Source organism: Hemiscyllium ocellatum, chromosome 25, assembly GCF_020745735.1.
Source record: "Hemiscyllium ocellatum isolate sHemOce1 chromosome 25, sHemOce1.pat.X.cur, whole genome shotgun sequence".
Classification (NCBI taxonomy): domain Eukaryota; kingdom Metazoa; phylum Chordata; class Chondrichthyes; order Orectolobiformes; family Hemiscylliidae; genus Hemiscyllium; species Hemiscyllium ocellatum.
This window is the reverse complement of record NC_083425.1, coordinates 46085370-46108027: the sequence shown is the minus strand read 5'-3', so window position 1 is coordinate 46108027 and position 22658 is coordinate 46085370. Positions and strand designations below refer to the sequence as shown.

At 41.1% G+C, this 22658-nt stretch overlaps 1 protein-coding gene across 1 annotated transcript in view; it reads right to left on the bottom strand.

The window, feature by feature from the left end:
• The window catches only part of LOC132827854 (growth arrest-specific protein 7-like), a 459456-nt gene that overhangs the window by 226572 nt on the left and 210226 nt on the right, over nt 1–22658 (bottom strand). Inside the window, exon 2 of the mRNA XM_060844608.1 lies at nt 21951–22071. Within this exon, the coding sequence (XP_060700591.1) occupies nt 21951–22071 (121 nt within the window). The remainder of the gene's footprint in view (nt 1–21950; nt 22072–22658) is intronic.

Sequence of the window (22658 nt, the reverse complement as noted above, 5' to 3'; positions counted from 1 at the left end):
TTTCCTACGGCTCCACACAAAGACCGCCTTGCTGATCTTTGAGGGGCCCTATTCTCTCCCTCCTTACCTTTTGTCCTTATTGTATTTGCAAAAATCCTTTGGATTCTCCTTAATTTTATTTTCCAAAGATATCTCACATCCCCTTTTTGCCCTTCTGATTTCCATCTTAAGTATACTCCTACTTCCTTTATACTCTAAGGATTCACTATCTATCCTGTCTATGCCTGACATATGCTTCCTTTTTCTTAACCAAACTCTCAATTTCTTTAGTCATCATCAAGCATTCCTGACACCTACCAGCCTTTCCTCTTACCCTAACAGGAATATACTTTCTCTGGATTCTCGTTATCTCATTTCTGAAGGCTTCCCATTTTCCAGCCATCCCTTAACCTGCGAACATCTGTCCCCAATCTGCTTTTGAAAGTTCTTGCCTAATACTGTCAAAATTGACCTTTCTCCAATTTAGAAATTCAACTTTTAGATCTGGTCTATCCTTTTCCATCACTATTTTAAAACTAATAAAATTATGGTTATGGTGCTCCCCCACTGACACCTCAGTCACCTGCCCTGCCTTATTTCCCAAGAGTAGGTCAAGTTTTGTACCTTCTCTAGTAGGTACATCCACATACTGAATCAGAAAATTTTCTTGTACACACTTAAATTCCTCTCCACCTAAATCCTCAACACTACGGCAGTCCCTGTCTATGTTTGGAAAGTTAAAGTCTCCTATGATAACCATTTTGTTATTCCTACAGATAACTGAGATCTCCTTCCAAATTTGTTTCTCAATTTCCCTCTGACTATTAGGGAGTTTATAAATACAATTCTCAATAAGGTGATCATCCCTTTCTTATTTCTCAGTTCCACCCAAATAACTTCCCTGGATGTATTTCCAGGAATATCCTCCCTCAGTACAGCTGTAATGTTATCCCTTATCAAAAACACCACTCCCCCTCCTCTCCTGCCTCCCTTTCTGTCCTTCCTGCAGCATTAAATGCCAGTCCTGTCCATCCCTGAGCCACGTCTCTGTAATTACTATGAGAAAGAGAGCTACTTGTGAGACAGGGAACAGGAACTCTTTCATGAGATGGTGACATTATGGTATTGGCACTGAATTAGGAACCCACAGGAACAGGGCAATGTTGTGGAGACAAGGGCTCAAATCGCACCAGGGTAGTTGATCAAGTTTGAATTTTAAAAAAATCAATTTTCTTTTTAAAAATACACAGCTGGTTCACAAATGCCCTTTAGGTGAGGAAATCCATCATTCGCCAATCTGACTCCAGGCCCAAACCAACATGGTGTGACTCTCGACTGTCCTCTGAAATGGCTCTGTTATAACAATTACTGATGGGTATGAAATGCTTGCCTTGCCAATTTCACCCATATCCCTGAAACAAATATAAAAAGCTGGCACCTAGAAAACCAGAATCCAACATGAATTAATAGCCTCAGATGGGGAAAACAAATTCCCAAAATGACAGCTCTGCAGCACATTAGCCATTTCCTCTGGGTGAATGCAGTCAGTAGCTGAAATCAAGTTGACGCTCGGGTGCTGTACACTGACATGAAATGCTCAAATGCACGGTCATCTGAACTGTTCTAATATACTTAGCACTATGCATGACATTAGGAGCTGCCAAAGATGGAGGTAGGAGAGGACATTCTTCTGAGATTTTTGGCATGATTTGGAATTCTTATGTTACCCCTTGTTACAGAAGAAACTGGATTATTGATACTGTGGTATTGGAATATCCAACAGACATTACGGTCACCTATGTATTCGCAACTACTACAGTTTTTGGATTACTATTAAGCTAATCAGTTCCATTAGCTTGTCGTGCTTCAAGTGACCTAATTTGAAAATGGAGTCTGAGACTTTTATACCTCCAGGACACATGTTTTGACATAGTGACTATATCAAGAGCATGTCTCGAAGATATATTGTATACCACAGACAAACAATGCATTTCACCTCTGTAAATATATTCAAGACTTTTTAAAAGTTGGTGCTCAACCTTAGTTTGGGGATTGTTGCACTTCAGCATTTTGTCTGAAAAGATCCAACAAGTTAAATTATTGAAATAAATTTACTTAATACCAAATGGTATTAAAACAAAATTCACAAATAGGTTCCGCCTTTAGGAAGAGAAGGAGAAAATGGGGGGAAAACAATTAGCAATAAAAAGGTTGAGAATCAAATCACAAACAGTTTCAGTTTGGAAAATGCTAGAAGTCTAAATTTAAAAAACAAAATTGATAACTGATGCATTTATTTAAAGCACAACATTGCAATTTTCCATGTTATTCATTGCAACAAAAAAAATGAATCAGTCACTGAATAAACAAGTTGGCAATGTCAGGCACAATACTCTGAGGTTTGACATTCTTTCCCAAGGATTAGAATCCAGTGAAGAGTTAGATGTAGCCAGTAATCTCTCAAGTAACACTGCACATTCTGAGAGAAATGCAGCTCTTGCTAATTCCATATCTTTTGGAAAATTAGAATTCTGAAAGTAGAGGAGCTCCCCACTGTGGCTCAGTTGTTGTCCAATGTGATTCACTTCATTTCATGAATTTTCAAACAGCACGGTAAAAATAACTTCAAAAAGGCATCAGCCTTTAGCAAATCATGCTGAAAATAAGAATCTGTGCTCGTTACCATGGCAGCAATCATTTGTATCCAAGATTAAAAGTCTACATTTCCAAATCTACTAGTGGCAAGACCTGTGTGTTGGCTCCATGCTTTAGAGGAGGCTGAACAGAGGGCGGTCAGAGCAAAAATACAAAAAAAGTTCAATTGTAGACCTTCAATGATCACAGCAAAAATCCTTGTCCTGGTTCTAATGTGATTAACCTTAAAAGCCTTGACAAGTAATAATGCAGCAGACATTTTTCTACTTGGATTCATTATACAGCAAACACATTTTGAAAAGGGTCAGACTGAATCAAGATCAAAGTATCGTTTAGAACAATGTACACTTTGAATGGCGATCAAAAAGTATTGCTTTCTTGTAAATTCAAGTCATGACAGTTTTCTGGAAAGAGCCGACATTGCAGTAAACCAATGTCATGCAGGGACTTTTTGTTGAAGGGACAAAATCATACAGGTCTCACTCAACACAGCAGATTTCCTGTGGGATGTGGACAATGTCTGAGCCAGCATGTATTGCCCATTCTGGAAGTGGTAGCAATGGGGTGTCTTCTTGAACCATTGCAGTCCTTAGAATGTATAGGAACATTCATAACACTGTTCAGAAGCGAATCACAGGACTTTGACTCTGACTGTGAAGGAACAACATTTCCAAGTCAGGATGCTGTACGAGTTGGAGGAGAATTTACAGGTGGCAGTGTTTCCATGCATCTACCACACTTGAGCTGCTAAGTGTTAAGAGCTTGCAGGTTTGGAAGGTGCTTTCAAAAGGAGCCTTGGTGAATTATTGCAGTGTGTTTTATACATGGTATACACTGCTCCCACTGTGTTGGTCAGGGTGGGGAAGAATGGTAGATAGGGCACTAATCGAGTGAGTAGCTTTGTCCTATAAAAGGTTTTGTGCTTCGAGTATTGTTGGAGCTGCACTCATCCAGGCAAGTGGGGACTATTCCATCACACTCCTGACTTTGTGCCTAATGGCTAAATACTGAGGAGGAGGCTAGTTACTTGTTGCAAAACTCCTAGCTTCTGACTTGCTGTTGTAATTCCAATATTTATATTTCTTTGCCTTTGTGGTGCGGACATCACTGGCTAGACCAGCATTTCCTCACCCCTTGGTTACTTTTGAAGTGAGATATTTGCACAGCCTTTCCAAAGGGGTAGGAGTCACATGAAGGCCAGACCAATTAAGGATGGAAGATTTCCTTCCCCAAAAAGGACATTTGAGACACAGGTGGGCTTTTATGAAAATTGACAATGGTTGACAAAAGAGATGCTTTTAATTCCTAATTGTTATTTAATTCTGATTTCAATATTTAAACCAAAGATTTAAATCCTACAAGGTCAGTCTGCAGCTATGAACCGCTAATCCAATGAAAACATCAATTCATCACTGCCGCTCCATAACGGATGGCTTCTGCAGCTCAGTTTTCAGAATCAGAATCAGAATCCCCACAGTGCAGAAAAGAGGCCATTCAGCCCATCAATCAGCAGGATCCTCTGACGAGCATTCCACCCAGACCCAGTACTCTGCCTATCGGCATAAACCCACGTTTGCCAAGGCTAATCCACCTAACCTGCACAGCTTTATGGTGTTGGAGGAAGCCAGAGGAGCCGGAGTAAACCAAAGTAGACATGGGAAGAACTTGCAAACTCCACACAAACAGACAGTCGCCCAAGGGTGGAGAAGTCAGTTCTTTGGCACTGTGAGGCAGCAGTGCTAACCACTGAGCCACCATGGCACCCAAAAGGACAATTTTTAGGCAGTGATAACCCCAGAATGTTGATAAGGGGGATTCAGTAATGGTAATGCCATTAAGTGCCATGGATGATAGATCAATTCCCTTCTAAGTGGAGATTGCCTGACACTTGCACAATACAAATATTTAATTACCACTTATGAACTCAAGCCTGAAATGTTATCCAGGAATACAAATATATACCAACACCCCAATGAACACTAACTAGCACATTCAAGGCTCCAAACTTGATCCAATGACAGGAGAGAAACAAAAAAAATAGTTGTGCTGAGATTATGCATTACATGGTTTCATCATTGTTCCCTGAACACTGATGTAAATCCTGAGCAATAGCATTCCCATCCCCACTCAATGCATAGTAAAAGAAAGGAGAGGAACCACAAAATGGATTCCTAGTTTCAGTGTTACTTGGAGTGGCCAAATATTGAATGGTTGCCCCCCAAAGCTGGAGATTAGTAATGAGAGGTGCGCTAGCCTTGTGCTGAGCTGTTTTAGGCTCTGCATTGATCAATGTCTTATACTATGTAAGCAGCACACTCCCATAATATATGCTTTTGGAGCACAGGAGCAAGACAGGAGAACAATTATAACCTTATAGAGAGACACATGTTTGCACAAAGCAGTATATAGTTTCCCAAGTCAAACTAGTCATTGTTGGAACAGAGAAGAAAATCAGTAACCTTTGCAATGCTAGACAAGCTGCATAATGGACTTTCAGTCAACACACACCCAATGTGACTTGAATAATTGTGCTGGGAGACTAGAATACATTTTTAAACTAGATTAATTCAGAACACAGCAAACTCAACGCAAGCAAATCATTGTCACTGGGTGAAATAAGTCTGTTCCATGTTTTTAAATTGAAAGGTTTTAGAGCTTAATGCAATGGAATGGATTTGAAGTAATTGGAGAGTCTCCAGATCCTCCAGAATCAGATGTTCGAAGTTACTAAGAGCACCACCTCTGGGACGAAGGGACTTGGAACACTGAAAATTCGTTGGCCTATTGTCCATTATTGCTCGCCAAAGGATGAGAAAATGATTAATGGAACAACCTCCCACGCATCATTCTGAGTCAGATCCTCTGAATGGCCAACATACACCACCGGAGACTACCTAATGTAAATCAATAGCTGGGATATGAATTCTATGTATATCAAAACTTTCTAAAAGATAATGTACCAAAGTGCCCAGATATTTATCCGTTCTCACATCTCCATACGTGAGGCTTGTTAACCTCCAACATCGTTTCTGTAATATCAAATCTCAGGTTCCTATTTACCAAATCAGTGACTTTGTAGCATTTAGGATCATGATGAGGGTGATTTCTCAGACCTCCCCATATTGCTTTATTTTTAAAGCAACTCATTCAGAGATGTGGCCAGGCTAGCCTTTAGTGAACATCCCTAAATTCCTTAGATGTCAGTGAAGACTCAACCACACATGACTGTGGGTCTGGAGTCACATGTAGATCAGATTAAGTAAGGACAGCAGCTTCTTTCCCTAAAAAAGGACTTCAGTGAACTAGATAGGATTTTCCAACATTTCACAGACACTATTAGACTGAATACCAGACATATTTATTTCAAATTCCACTATCTGCTGCAGCAGAATGTGAAGCTGGGTCCCAGACAATAACCTGGGTCTTTGGACTAATAGCTTCCATATCAAAACATCAGAGATTCAACTATATTTCTTCTGTCTTAACACAAACAGCATCCATGGATTTTGGAATAACCAGAATTTTGAGGGGCTTGCATTATTTCTCACAGTTATGCAATATATCTTTAAAGGGACCGATCCATGATTTTGACACCATTATGGCATGTAATCTAATGGTATGAAGATCTCCAGTGTCTATCTTACGGAGCTCAGGTCAACCTGCAGTGTGAAAATCCAAGGATAGAGTGGTATAATACTTCCAAGTTTATTTTGTAGTTTCACAGGATATGGGTGTCGCTGGCTAAGCCAGCCCCTAATTGCCCTGGAAAGGTTGGGGACAAGTTCTTTCTTGAACTGCAGCAGTTCATGTGCAGTAGGTTGCCCCACAACACATATCATGGAGTTCCAAGATTTTACATAGTTCCAGGAATTTAATTCAGTGACACTGAAGAATAATTCAAAGTCAGGATGGCGAGAAACTTGCAGTTGGAGTAATTCCTGCTGTCCTGTCCTTCCAGATGGACATGGTTGAGTATTTGGAAAACAATGCTAAGAATCTAGATGAATTTCTTGCAATGCAGCTTGTGGACAGTACACTGCCTCTACTGAGTGCCAGTGGTGTAGGTAGTGGATGAAGTTCCAGCCATGCTTTGTTTTGAATGGTGTCAAGCTATTGGAGTGTTGTTGGGTCTACACTCCTCTAGAGAAATGAGAAGATTACATCCTTCTCCTGACTCATACCTTGTAGATGGTGGACAAGCTTTGGAGAGTCAGAAGGGAAGTTACTACAACATTCCTAGCCTCTGACTCGCTTTTGTAGCCATGATATTTATATGACTGGTCCAGTTCAGTTTCTGATCAATTGTAACCCCAGATAGTGGGTGGACAGAATGGGTGTTCAGTAATGGTGGTACAATCAAATGTCAAGGGGCAACGGTTAGATTGTCTCTCATTGGGGATGGTCATTGCCTGGGCACTTGCCAACTGCAAATGTTATTTGCCACTCAAACCTGGGTATTGTAAAAAAAATCTTCGGGTAAAAAATGAGGTCTGCAGATGCTGGAGATCACAGCTGAAAATGTGTTGCTGGTTAAAGCTCAGCAGGTCAGGCAGCATCCAAGGAATAGGAAATTCGATGTTTCGGGCATAAGCCCTTCATCAGGAATGAGGAGAGTGTGCCAAGCAGGCTAAGATAAAAGGTAGGGAGGAGGGACTTGGGGGAGGGGCGATGGAGATGTGATAGGTGGAAGGAGGTCAAGGTGAGGGTGATAGGCCAGAGTGGGGTGGGGCGGAGAGGTCAGGAAGAAGATTGCAAGTTAGGAGGGCGGTGCTGAGTTGAGGGAACCGACTGAGACAAGGTGGGGGAGGGGAAATGAGGAAACTGGAGAAATCTGAGTTCATTCCTTGTGGTTGGAGGGTTCCCAGGCGGAAGATGAGGCGCTCCTCCTCCAGCCGTCGTGTTGTTATGTTCTGCCGGTGGAGGAGTCCAAGGACCTGCATGTCCTCGGTGGAGTGGAAGGGAGAGTTAAAGTGTTGAGCCACGGGGTGGTTGGGTTGGTTGGTCCGGGCGTCCCTGAGGTATTCTCTGAAGCGTTCCGCAAGTAAGCGGCCCGTCTCTCCAATATAGAGGAGGCCACGTCGGGTGCAGCGGATGCAATAGATGATGTGTGTGGAGGTACAGGTGAACTTGTGGCGGATATGGAAGGATCCCTTGGGGCCTTGGAGGGAAGTGAGGGAGGAGGTGTGGGCGCAAGTTTTACATTTCCTGCAGTTGCAGGGGAAGGTGCCGGGAGTGGAGGTTGGGTTGGTGGGGGGTGTGGACCTGACAAGGGAGTCATGAAGGGAGTGGTCTTTGCGGAACGCTGATAGGGGAGGGGAGGGAAATATATCCCTAGTGGTGGGGTCCGTTTGGAGGTGGCGGAAATGACGGCGGATGATACGTTGTATACGGAGGTTGGTGGGGTGGTAGGTGAGAACTAGTGGGGTTCTGTCTTGGTGGCGGTTGGAAGAGCGGGGCTCAAGGGCGGAGGAGCGGGAAGTGGAGGAGATGCGGTGGAGGGCATCGTCGATCACGTCTGGGGGGAATCTGCAGTCCTTGAAGAAGAAGGCCATCTGGGCTGTGCGGTGTTGGAACTGGTCCTCCTGGGAGCAGATGCGGCGGAGACGAAGGAATTGGGAATATGGGATGGAGTTTTTACAGGGGGCAGGGTGGGAGGAGGTGTAGTCCAGATAGCTGTGGGAGTCAGTCGGTTTATAGTAGATGTCTGTGTTGAGTCGGTCGCCCGAGATAGAAATGGAAAGGTCTAGGAAGGGGAGGGAGGAGTCTGAGACAGTCCAGGTGAATTTGAGGTCGGGATGGATCCAGGTGAATTTGAGGTCGGGAGGTCACTTTTTGCGGTGAACCTAGTGCTGCTCCTAGCCAGCCCCTTTGCTCTGTTCATTGAGCCACAGTTGATTCCACCTAGCTTGACTGTAATGGTAGGGTTTTGCCAGGCCACAAGGTTGCATGTTCCACTGGAGTAAAATTCGGCAGCTAATGTTGGCCCTCACGAATGCCTAGTCTGCTATATCTGCTCAAAGTCTATCACCCATTTAGCACAGAGATAGTGCCACACAACAAGAAGCAGGCTATTCACAGCGTGAAGACGGGACTTCACCTCCACAAGGAGGATGTAGTGGTTACTCTTACTGATATTGCCATGAACAGATTGTTTAGCTTTAGCCCATTTGCACAAGTGCCTGTCATTATAATGCACATTTGTAAATATGAAGAGTTGAAATAAAAGTTCATTAAACTCTTCAATACTATGTGACCCACATCTCATGATAATCTTGCAAGTATCACAGCATAATAGCTGCAGAACATCAACGATCAAATCACCTCATGTCAGCGCTGAGCAAATTACTAAATAAGTAATTTTAGTCTTGCAGTCAAGATGCAGGGTGTTGGCAACACTTGGAAATATCAAAGATGGAATAGCTAATTTAATAATTATTATTGAGTGATTAAGGTTGAACAGGGGATACAGAGTTTAATAACAAAATGGTTGTGAACCAGCAGTGTTAGTAATTCCATAATGATTACAACAGTTTCCACAAAACAGGTCTTGTATCCTGAAACAGGCAGTTGTCAAAAATATATTTAACAGTTCTGCAGATCAGATCAGTTTTGCTGTGACTGGACATAAATAAAGAGACTACATCCTCTTTCACTATAGTCATCAATACATGACTTGTATGGTTACATGAGTAATGAGATAGGACCACACTTTAAGAACAAAACTATTTTGTTTGACTGTTGCTTGAGTACACACTGTAACCCAGATTCAGTAGAAGCAATTAATAAAGTTAATCATTTGCGGATGTTGTGTACATAGCCACTGCTTCATTGCATTCAAAATGTCTGAAGTGCCCAGATAATGACTTGATTTCAGTTTTGCAGCATATATTGCTGGTGCCATGAGACGGACAAAATGTATGAGCAACCCCCTCAGATAGTCCTGGAGTGGCTAAGAATTAAAGATTAACCTCTTCATTCCTGCCATGAAGGACCTTGAAGGAGGAGTTTATTGGGGGACATGAAATGGTCCTTGAGGCTACCATTTCTTTGCACTGGAGTTTCAGTAGTGTTGCCGACCACAAACTGAGCTCAGCACAAAATTGCATTTCTGAAATCTTCTGTTAGATTTGCAAATGCTTTCCATTAGAAGTATTTACAAGACTGGTCACACACACGTTAAACAAAAATATCAGAAACAAAAACAAATTGCTCTGCAGGTCTGGCAGCATCTGTGGAGAGTATCCAGTGACCCTTCTTCAGATGCTGTCAGACCTGTTGAGTTCTTCCTGCAGGTTTTATTGTTGCACAACCATTCAAAGTCCTTCAGTGAGAATCACAGTTAGGGAGATTATTTTTGATTAGGAATAGGTTAACATTAGATTAGTCAGGACTACTAAAAGCATCATTAAACCTGCATTTAAATTTCCTAACACTGACCGGTCTTTGACCTCCTAGTGCTCCAATGAAGCTCAACCCAAGTTTGATGAACAGCAACTCCTCTTTCCATTCAAAAACTTTCCTTCTAGACTGAGTGAATTCAGCAATCTGAGACTGTACTTCCCATTTTGTTTTCTTTGTAGATTTTGGTTTTGCTCATTTTGACAATGCTTTTTTTTTCCTGTTTTTAATTGGCAGTTGTTCCTCATTCTGCCTTTCACACTCCTTTAGAAACATCTTGTGTTTATGTTTCCCCCTTACCACTCCCTTTGGCCCTGTACTTTCAACTCCTTTTGTCATTTAATCTCTCCCGCTTTCCACTCCAACGGAGACCTTGCATTTTGTTCCGAATACCCGACACTTACTTGCTAAACCATCTATAACGTTTTATTAATATTTTCGGCTTCAATGGAAAGGAACGTCAGCTATTTACCCACAAAAGCTGCCTGACCTGAGTATTTGAGCATTTTGCACTTTCTTTAACCACAAATTTGAATACCGCTTAGAAACCATCACATCTACCACCAGAACGACTGCGCAAAATCAGTTTTAAAGTTGATGATTTATAAGCAGAAATTCTTAGTGCACAATGCAACAGTTGTTATTTGCAATGAAGACATTGTAACCTTTATCTACAGTTTGCAAACTGACATTTGAATTGGTATGCTTCACTGCTCCATTCAACTCAAAAGATAATGCAGGTCACTGACTCGGAGGAATTCCTTACAGGATGACTCACAGGTACAGCATCAGTCAAAGCACAAATTAATAAAGTAACCGTTCCTCAATAGCAGTCAGTCAAGCATGTATTTGATTTTTTTTTCCTTTTTCTTTACACTGGAGTACTACCAGAAGTTCACTTGGTGTCCATGACCACACAGTATAAAGTTAATGTGAATTTTCTCCCCAATATCTGCTCACAGATAAGTTCACTGCAGGTTCTAGACACTATAGAAGGCAAGCTTGTAACCATATTCCTGACAAAGGGCTTATGCTTGAAATGTCAATTCCCCTGCTCCTCGGATCTGCCTGACCTGCTGTGCTTTTCCAGTGCCGCATTTTTGACTCTAATCTCCAGCATCTGCAATCGCCATTTTCTCCAAGATTCCAACTGTAGACTATTCAACCATCTCACTTCAGTCCTTAGTTTATATCCACACAGGAAACTTCTACAGGGAATCACTGGGTACAGAACAAGAGATTCTTTTCTTCTTTGCTTCCTGAATTAAAAACAAACTTGCATTTATATCACACTTAGCACAACCACTGGCTATTTCACATAACTTTACATCCATAGCATCACTTTTTGAAGTGCAGTTCCTGGCATACAATTGCTAAATTATCTGTGGGAGTTTGCTGTGTAGAGTCATAATGACTAGACGATCGGTTTTGATAATTAAAATAGTCACTATAAAAAAGTTAACTTTGAACTGGAGTCTACTGACCATGTAAACATCGTTAATTTCTCTGGAAAAATCCACCTGGTTCACCAATATCATTTAGGGAACGAAATCTGCCAACCCCACCCGGTCTCGTCTACACGTGACTCCAGACCCACCGGGAAGTGCTCTTGGAGACTTCAGGGATGGGCAATGAATGCTGGCCTGAACAGTAATGCCCAAATCCTGAATGAGTTTATATATGTTATAAAAAATTGGTACAAGGTAAATGCAAAATCTTCAATGACACATGAAACTGCTGACCAAAAATTAACCTTTTAAATAGGATTTAGATCGCTATCATATGGTAATATCTGGTCTTTGCTATTTGACATTTCCTGATCAAATATTTTGCAATAATTATAAAATTTCTACTAACACTCTGTTGGATTATTTTATCGTGAGTACAGATTTGACATATAGCAAAATGTGACCGAAGCCACTATTCGCTCAATATCAAGGGTACTGTTTATTGTGAAACAACCACAGAGTAGGGGATCCAGTTTCAGCTCTTCTCCTTAATCTCTTCAGAGGTGAAGCCCTGGGTAAAGGGGAAGGTGAAGATAAAATCTAGTCGCAGTGGATACCAAATAATGAGACCTTGTACAAAGTGCGTGGACAACCAACAACGTGAAGGACTAGACTTGGCTATGTTGTGCTGAAAATGAAGTAAGAAGGGGGAATTCTTAATGCCAGGAATGCAGTGGATGGAAGGTTTCTTTTTTTAAAATGGGAAACCCTCCACCACCTGTGGTTAAGATAAGTAATCGCCTCTTGATGTGCTGTACCAAAGAACTACTGCTTATGCATCCCAGAGGTTGAAAGTGATATCCCACCAAAGGCTTTGACTGAGCCCACAGCCCTCAGTAAGTGCTGAGAGCCACAGTGGAGGAGGAGGAGGAGAGGGTGGGGGGGAAAAAAAAGAGGCTGGAGGCTATTCCAAAAGCCCCTCTTCTCCCAACTTACTGCCAATACTTTCACTTCCTGGAGTTGTACAATCACCTTCCTCACTACCACCCCAAGAAACACTGGTCACTCCACACTCTGGGAGTGCTCCAGCAGCAGGAATGCCATAACCATAAGACATAGGAGCAGAAGTAGTCAATTGGGTTTATTCTGCCATTCCATGAGATCAGGTAATCAGCAATTCCACTTTCCTGCATTTTCCCCCACGATTCCCTTACTGATTCTCCACCTAGTTCAGCTTTGAAGATACCAAACCTTGCCAGCCCTCTGCAGTCAGGTTAATCCAATGGACGTAAACAATCACATTTCAAGAACAGCACTGGAATACCTTACATACTCCTGACCATGGTTTATCCCTCAACCAGCATCATTTATAAAAAAAGAAAGAGATATTCCATTAGCACATTACAATAATCAATAAACAGCAATGTACAAAACAGCAGCTGCATTCTGACAGTGACTAAAATTCAGACGTTATTGATTGTAAAGGATTTCACATTACAGCAAGGTTTATAAAGATACTGCCTCACTTCATATATTTCTCTCATTCACAGCAACATCCTGCCAAGGGAGGAGAGTCATTTGTCATGCTTCCTTGTAGGAATGCAGCTGTCAGTTGTACCCTACATGATTGAGTTTCAGGAACTGATACCTTTCACTTTCTTCTTTCCTCCCCCGATATTTTGCCCACCATAATTGTACAAACAAGCCAGGTCCCAGAGATCAAAAATAATTCAACTGTTTGAAGTTGCTAGTCACGCACCCAGAGACAAATTGCCTGTCGCCTAGAGAGTGAGCAGCCAAAGGGAATAAACAACATGGAGACAAGAGACATAGTGAGTGTAGGCCAGAGCCATTCATCAAACACAGGAAACCATTCGGAGGCAAGCGCTTGCAATAAAACATTAATTGCAAATCTGGGTGTTGGTGTGTTGTGCAGCGGGCCCGGACCATCGTGGCTGTTGGAGTGAAGTCTGGGCTACGTGAACACCCTGGCATCAACTCCATCTGGAGCCCAGGTAAGGAGGGAGGAAAATAACTGCCTAGCAGCCAGAAACAAGATTTTGAGGTAAACCATCATCAGGGGTTCAAGGGAACCAGCCCTTCCAGTAAGTTCATGTTGTGCCTAGAAGGGTCAAGAGAGAGAACCAAGTGGTGAGGAAAGCCTGGTTTCCTCCCGAAGACGTGGCTCATTGCCAAGTTTCAATGGGGGCTTGGGAATGGAGCATCACCAGTGCCAAAGCTGCACAGATTGGGTTGGGGAGGAATGTCAAGTGAGATCAGCAAACCCCCAATATTTAAATATTCACAAGGTCTCCACCCCGACTGTGGTGGGTCCCACTAACCCAAGTAGTAGGTAATTAATGTGGCTGATGTGATGGATGTCAAAAACACAATAGGATGTTGTCCATCTGCCACCTTAAATGAAATTCAAAATACAGAAATCTGAAACAAAAACAGAATGTGCTGGAGAAAGTCAGCATGTCTGACAGCATCTATGGAGAGAAACTGAGTTCATACTTTGGATCAGATCAGACTTCTTCAGAAATGAAAGGAATTGGAAAAATGTGTTTTTCATGCTGCAAAAGGGAAGAGGTGGAGCAAGTGAAGAAGATTTGTTAGGGTGCTTAGTGTCAAAGACAAAAGCGTAGCTAATGATGGTGAATCAAAGATAGAGATGTAAGTAGGGTGTAAAAATGAAGGTCTGAAAGGGAGAAAATGGGTTAACCTTGCTAAGAGTAAACTTAACACTGTGTGGCTATTGGTGGGTGAGAGTTGGAAGATGTGAGAAAAGTGGAGGACATAGATGTCATACTCTGAAGTTGTGGAATTCAATAAATGGAGTCCTAGAGGCTGTAAAAGATGTCTAAGTGAAAAATGTGTGTTACTCCAATTTGCATTGTCGCTCATTGGAACAATGAAGCAGACCCAGGACAGAAATGTTAGCACGAGAGCAAGATGGTTTATGAAAACTGGAAGATTGAGTCAGGGCGGAGTTGTACTGGCAGTTGCCCAGTCTACATTTCAATGTAAAAAGAGAGACTGTTTCAAAGTTACTTAATTTAAAACTTTAATGTTAGTCACTTAACTGATGTTCAAGTGAACAATTTGAGCAAACCAGTGCAAAATGGAACACTGGGAAGACTCTCACTTAAAATTAGGAAATTTGGTATAGGAAGTAATTCTTAAAAAGAAAATCCCTTTAAAATCAGCTTGTGCTTACTGATAACTGTTTCCCCCATGCTGTTTATAGATTCATAGTCATAAAGCACAAACACACCCTTCAGTCCAACCAGCCCATGATGACCATAACCCCAAACTAAACTAGTCCCACCTGCCTGCACTTGGCCTATATTGCTCCAAACATATCTTAATCGTGCATATATTTAGGAGTATTTTAAATGTACCTGCACCAGCATCCACCACTTCCTTTGGATGTTCATTTCACACAAACCGCTCAGTAAACAAAAAACAAAAAACTGCCCCTTGTGTCTTTTATATAGTCTTTCTTCTCTCATCTTAAAAGCCCTGAAGGGCTAATGCCTGAAACATTGATTCTCCTGTTCCTCAGATGCTGCCTGGCCCGCTGTGCTTTTCCAGCACAACACTGACTCACCTTAAAAATATGCCTCCTGGTCTTGAAATCCCCCACACCAGGGAAAAGACACCTGCCTTCCACCTTCTCTATACCCATCATGACTTTATGAACTTCTATAAAAGTTGCCCTTCAACCTCCTACAGTCCAGTGAAAGTCCCTGCTGACCCACTCCCCCAATTTGGTGCATTGCAATGCAGATGTGATTTTCTGACCTATTCCATTGCCAGTGAGAGGTTTCTGCACGACCAGTGGAGCTTAGAAAAACAAGGCTCTGATGTTGGGCCTTTCATCACTCATTGTAAATATTTAAAACTCATGAATACTTTGCAATCAGTGCCGAAGAACACTTCGCTCTGCCAATGACTGCTCATTAACATCCTTATTCACTTTGTGATTCATGGCTGGGCTGGCTTCAAAAAGCCAGAACATCTGTCAAATATTTTTATAAAAATGAGAAGATTCTTGGAAGATAACACCAGTTATAGATTATTTGCAGAATTCACATTCTAAATGAAACACTCATTCTGGCTAGAAGATAACATTGGTCTTGTCGGAGACAAAAATCTGTTCAGCCAGTTGGGTGCTGAATTATTCCAACTACAAACATCTTGTCCAGTAAGAGAGGACAAGAATATAGGTCTGTGAACTCTTTCAAAATAATCACAAGTTTACATACTTTTAGGGTTAATGTTTCACACTTCAAATAGCCATTGATATATAAAAAACCTAATCTCTGCAAATTTGACGTAGGATAAAATTATAGGGGTTGCAAAGACATGATCAACCACGGCTCAATTGAGAGTTTAGCTCTGAAATATTAAACAAACAGTTGAGCAAATAAGAATTCCCTTGAAAATTCCAAAATGCACTCCTTGTTCAGCCTCATTAAACTGATGAATAATGGCTGAACATTAAAAGACTTAGCTTCCAGCTAAAACCATGTTAAGTCAGTATTTTAGAATTTATTAAATGAAATCTCGATTTATGATTGAACTGGCTCATAAGTTGACCAACAATACAGGACACAGGTGTTACAAGTCAGATCAAAGTGACCAAGGACCTGCATAAATCTTGCTTGAGTAGGAATTTGCTGAAGGCTGAGTCCATTTGATTAATTCATAATTCCAGGTGCAGATATTCCTAAGGATTCACAAACATCACAATGAAATACTAATTCCTACAGCACTTGCAAAATATCCCTCCCTATCTTTCTTCAACCTGTTTGCATCTTTTGACACGGTTGACTAAACTAACCTCCTCCAATACCTCTCTGCTGTTGTCCAAGCTTGGTGAAATTGCACTTAATGGGGGTATCTCAATTGCAGAAAGTATGTTGCCTTCAATTCTCATTTCTTTCTGTTCCCATAACAATACCCTTATCTTTTCATCTATTTTTCATCTATACACTGCCTTGTAAGGGGGCACCTTGTGAAAAGGCATCAATTTACCACATCCAGCTCCAGGAGACTTTTCTAACATTGCAATATCCACATGAAGCTTTTATTTGCTTTGTCAGGCATCATCATCTGTTTCCAAACTCCACAGAAAACACAAGTAACAAAGTGGGTGGAGGTCAGTTGGGAATGAATTATATTCAACAGTTCACTCACTCTCTCTTTCTCCATTGGTGCCCATGTTCAAGGCAAAAAAAAATGTGAAACCTGATTTATGTGCATCAGGCTTTATTTCCTTCATCTTGTGGCTTCCATGGTTAAGTTGTGACGAGGGGGATTTGGGGAAAGGCATTGATGAAACTGTAGTGACACTGGACTTTTAACGCAGAGGCCTAGGCTAATACTGTGTCCAACATGGTAACTGGAGAAATTTAAATTCCATGAGTAAAGCATGGAACTGAAGGCTACTTTCAGTTGGCAGCCAGAAAACCACAACCTATCAAAAGAACCCATCTGATTTTTTTTCTTTGGGAACAGAAATGGTCTTAGACGGGAATCACTGAGGCAGATGCTTAACTGTCCTTTCACCAACCACACAGGTCAAGGGCAACTAGGGAAAGGCAATAAAATGGCTTTGTAAATGATGCCCGCATACCATTGTGGAATGAAAAGTAAGTGCACATGCCTCATGAAGCCCAGCATATTGCCTTGAAATGGCTTTATCTCCTTGCATTCAGAGACATCTATTGGTGGCTATACCAATCTGAGCTTCACAGCTAGTATGTGCAAATATTCAACTTGTTTTCTGTTCAATTTACTGGCTTACAGGGATTCTCTTCCCAAGCACAGTACTAGACCCATGAATACAAACTGAGGATATTGCAACTTTTGAAGAATTAACCTCACATCAGCCACTTCAGGGAGGCTGCTGCCTCAATTCAATCTTACAATGTACACAAGACAAAATCAGGAATGCCAGATTATGGAACTAGTTCAATCTGAAGCAGCTCTGCAAATTAAAGCATGCCAGCGCATTTCCCCAGAAAGCTATAATTCATTGAGCAAACAACACCTCTGCTGTTGGAGAACTGAAAATGACTTCTCAAGCTATATCCAGACCAGAATTACCACACAATACTCAAGATGATAAAATACTATCCTTAGGTAAAACAAGGCAGAGAACTTTCCAATAAATAAAAATTTGGATGTTTTCGCCAGCACATCATGCCTTTCTACAGGATCCTACAACATTTCCTGCTCAGTCCCCTTCTGCACAGCTGACTGCTCCACTGAATGCAATGTTATTGTAAAGGATTACAATCAGCCAAAGCAAAATTGAAGAAGGGACAGCTTTCTCAAAGAATTACAATCACTGGAGCACAGGCTGGCAGTGTTTGGAACAGAACAAAAGAGCAAACAAAATAAAAATCACCAGCATCTCTTACGGCAAACAGCCAGAATTGTGCAGGCCCTGAGCTCCAGAGGTGATGATGGCACATGATGAGGAAGTACCAGCCGTACCATTAACAGCTGACTGCACCTAACAAATGGAGTGATTCAAAGAAACAAAGGCCTTTTAATACATTGTCATCAGAAGCTGAATAGAAGCTAGGATCTAGAGCCAAGTACAAGAACAACAATAAGGAATACAGAACTGAGCACTCTCAGTTATGCACCAGACTAAACACCACTGGGGAATAAAAGTAGTCATTTGAGAAAATAATTGTGATCTTAGTAGTAAAATGGATTTTTAAGAATTGTTGATTTGCTGGTCATCTAGCTAAATGGCAGGTCAGTGTCCAGTGTTAAAGTGAAAACAGTAAATGGACGATCTTCACATGCCCTGCCTGTATAAAAAAGGTATACATCTTGTAATATTGTGCAATAACTATTTAAAATAATCCAAGAATGGAACTGAAATAACTCTACAAAGACCAGTACTGTGTCACCTTTTATTCACATATACTTAGCACATGACCCTGACCCAGCTAGCACAGAGCTGGCTCCTAGAGTGAGCAAAATCCCTGTCACACTAACCTGATCCAATCAGAGAACTCATTCCATTAGGTCTACCTGGTTGAACTTGTTCCAATCACTACAGGAACCCAAGGAATTCTAATGTGCCTTAACAAGCTAAAGGCTAAGCATTTCCACTGACCGATTTAGAGTGAGAGATCATTTCTCTGTCCAGAAATGCAGCCAGGACTGGGCCAGATAAAGCACTAAATCTAACTGCTGCTAGTACACCTCACACAATGTTTTGAGGCAAATGTCAGGTTAGTGATCCCAGGAGAGCATTTACATCACTCAACAAAAACAATGATATCATATTTTATTAGATCACAACATTTTATTGTACCAAAGGTTTGTCATCATTTACCTTTGGAGCTAATCAGCCAGAGTTAAAATCACACATGAGAAATCACATATTTCAGGACATTGACACACTGAAACATTATCATTAGCAAAGCACAGTTTCTCACAGCTCAACCAGAAGTGCCTTGAAAGTAGTTCACCAAATTAAATATTCAAACATGCTGTAGTTCCTGGGGCAGATGTCCTATGATGCCCAGTTGAACACACAATTTCTGCTGCACACGCAGAGATAAAAAGCTCAAGGAAATAATGATGAGTTCTAAATAAAGCTTTTTAGACAAATCAAATAACCAAAATTAACACGCCGAAATCATTCCACACAAAAAAAAGAGAGGAAAAGTAAGAGGAGCATGAACATATTCAAAATTTTCTATTCTCTCTAATTTGGCAGATCCAACGATTGCCACCAGCTGGATTCAATTAATTAAAAGCTTTCATTTGGTACAATTGCAACATTTAAGAGGCATTTGGATGGGTATATGAATAGGAAGGGTTTGGAAGAATATGGGCCAGGTGCTGGCAGATGGGACTAGATTGGGTTGGGATATCTGGTCGGCTTGGAGCGAAGGGTCTGTTTCCATGCTGTACATCTCTATGACTCCATAAAATACCCAAATAGACACTCTCCTCAAATCCTCACACAAGCTGGATGTCAGAGGATTTCTCCAGCCAGTGCTTATCATTAGATTGGCTCTTTGCCTGTCAAAGAACAAACATTTGCTGAGTTTCGTATGGTGTCTCTTTGCTGCGCAATGATTAAGAATCTATAAACAAAAAACATTATTACCTTAAATTGTGGAAGCAAGATGACAAGTGAACAATTTCTTTCAACAAAATAAAACAAGATTTTCAAATAAATTCTAAGACAGACACTTAAGTGGATAGTACAAGTGGATTGGAGAGGTGATTATAATGTTTATCATTAATACAGAATTACATTATAACTTAAGAAAAAAGGAGCAGAGGTCCGCCCATTGGCTCTCAAACCTGCTCTGCCACTCAGTCAGATTGTGGCAGATTGACTGTGGCGGCTACTCTACCTTCCTGCCAGTATATCATTACTCTTGATATCCTTGTCAATCAAAATTTGGTCTAACTCATCTCTAAATATTTTCAAGGACATAGCCTCCAATGCTGTCTGAGATAAAGAATTAAATTTGTCTACCCAGTTCTGAACAGGAGACATTTTGCGGGTCAGGCAGATGGGTGGTACACTACCTGACTAGTTAGCACTGATGCCTCAGTGCCAGGGACCCGAGTTTGATTCCACCCTCGGGCGATTGTCTGTGTGGAGTTTGCACATTCTCCCAGTGTCTGTGTGGGTTTCCTCCAGGTGCTCCCATTTCTTCCCACAGTCCAAAGGTATGCCATTTCAGTGAATTGGCAATACTAAACTGCCCATTGTGTCAGGGATGTGTAGGTTAGGTGAATTAGCCATGGGAAATGCAAGGTTACAGCAATAGGGTAGGGGTTTGGGTCTAGTTGGCTGCTGTTTGAAGAGTTGGTGTGAACTCGATTGGCCCCAAATTGCCTGTTTCCACGATTCTACTAACAACCACTTGAGTAACAGAGAACCTACCAAAACAAGAGCTTATCCTGGACTCTGATGCAAACTTTTCAGCCAAATTGCAGCTACAATTCAGGCAAGCTTTGGGCATAACGGTCTTTAAAGGAAAGACACTGGGCAGACATAACTATGAAAACTAACAGGTCATGGAGATTTGAACAGTTTCAAAAAACTCACTCGATGTAAAGGAAGTAGTACCATAGACAGTGATTGAGGAATGCCATGAAAACATCAGCTACCCCACAACCTTCCCTCATCCCACTGAGAAATCATTGTCTTCAACAAAGGAAAGCTTCTGCCTTGAATGGCTGACACAGCAGGTGTTTGTATTCCAGTGGCGTTGCCACTATACTGAGACCAAAGATAATAGTTTGGTCACATGAGATTGAATCTCACCATGACAGAATTTAAATTCAATAAAATCTGGAATTAAAAAAAGTCTAATGGCAACTATGTAGTCATTATCTATTGCTTTAAAATCCAAGTGATGCATTAATGCTTTTAGGAATGGAATCCTGCGATCCTTGTCTGGCTTACATATGACCCCAGACCCGTAGCAATGTGATCAACTGAACTAGCATTGCAAGCCACTTGGTTCAAAGACAACCTGGGATGGGCAACAAAGACTGGCCTTGCCAGCAATGCCAGCATCTCATGGAAGACAACAAAATAAACATTAAAAAAAAGGCTGAGGCACAATGCCCAGAATTGTCATTGGCACTCTAACGTTGTTTCTCCTGACTGCAGAGTCTAGAACAAGTGGGCACAATCTCAGCACTCATTTAGCACTGACTTGAAGAGAAATTTCTTCACTCAAAAGCATTGCCAATCTTAATTAGCATGCCTTACTTCAGAGTGTTGTAGGTGCACTAGAGAATATATTTGATAGACAAAGATTTTAGTCTCAGGAATTCAAGCAATAAAGGGACAATCAGGTGAAAAGGTGGAATTAAAGTCCAAGTTCAGCCATCATCAGACTGAATGATGAAGTAACCTCAATGGGCCATTTGGTCTATTCTTGCTCCTATATGTTATGTTTCAAAAAGGGCATCCCTTTATTGAGAATCATATCATAGCTGAGCTGACACTTATTATTAGATAAGCTGATGCTAGCTTGAGAATATAATTCTGGGATTTACAGATTAAATAGTCTAAACTACCATATTCCATTCAAAAAGATGAAAAGACTTAATGTAAATTTGTTTAAGAACTATAACCTGGTGTTGTGTAATTTTTAACTAAAATTGTTTAATATTTCATTACAACTCCAAATTCTGAGCCGTATGGTCATGTTCCACAACCACAAGACGAAAAGGCAGCACCTCAAAAGTTCATGCTTCCAAATAAACCTGTTGGACTATAACCTGGTGTTATGTGATCTTTTTTACAAACTTTGTCACCCCAGTCCAATGCTGGCATCCCCAAAATCAATTCTAAACCAAGCCAAACTCAATGAATACAAGATGGATCTATCCAGTCCAAGCGTTTTCCATTTCCAAAACATTCATGTGATTAATGCATCATTTAATGGGACTTACCATTTGTGTAGGCATTGACATAGTACTTCCGACCTTGTGGGGACATGTAACACTGCCAACCCTGCGGCAGAGGAGCATAAGCCATTTCCTCAATCGTCTGTGGACTTACTGACGTAGGTTTCTGTAACAGGCAAAGAAAAACATGAAATTATTTCCAAACTGCTGTATATAAGCAATGCACAGAGTAAGCAACCAAGTGATGGCATCTGCTTATGTCCATACCTATGTACAAGTTTGTCCAGATTTAGGAGCTAATACATGACGACTAATGGAACTTTCACCAAAGACATTTTAAAATTTATAAGATTTGAATAATGTTGACCAATTCAGCACCTTCAAGAAGTGGTTGCTTAGTGCAGAGAGTGGAACATTTAGCTAGTTCTGTATTGGTGCATTACTATATGTTATTCAGCATCATTTTGTCTGATCTTTGCTAATGGTTTATTATTCCAGATGATAGTTTTGCTTTCAGCTAAAAATGCTCGATTATATTGTTGAGCAGCCATTTCCATTATTACAGTCAGAGTTTGCTGTGTTCATCATTAATAGTCTCCTCCGTTGCCATGCCATAAATTTTAACTCAACAAATAAACAGGCACAATAATGACTACATTACAAAAACAACTGTTGGCTGCTAAGTGCTTTGGGACAGCCTGAAGTTGAGAAATTCTGTATTTAACTGCAAGTCTTTTTAAATGGACATAAATG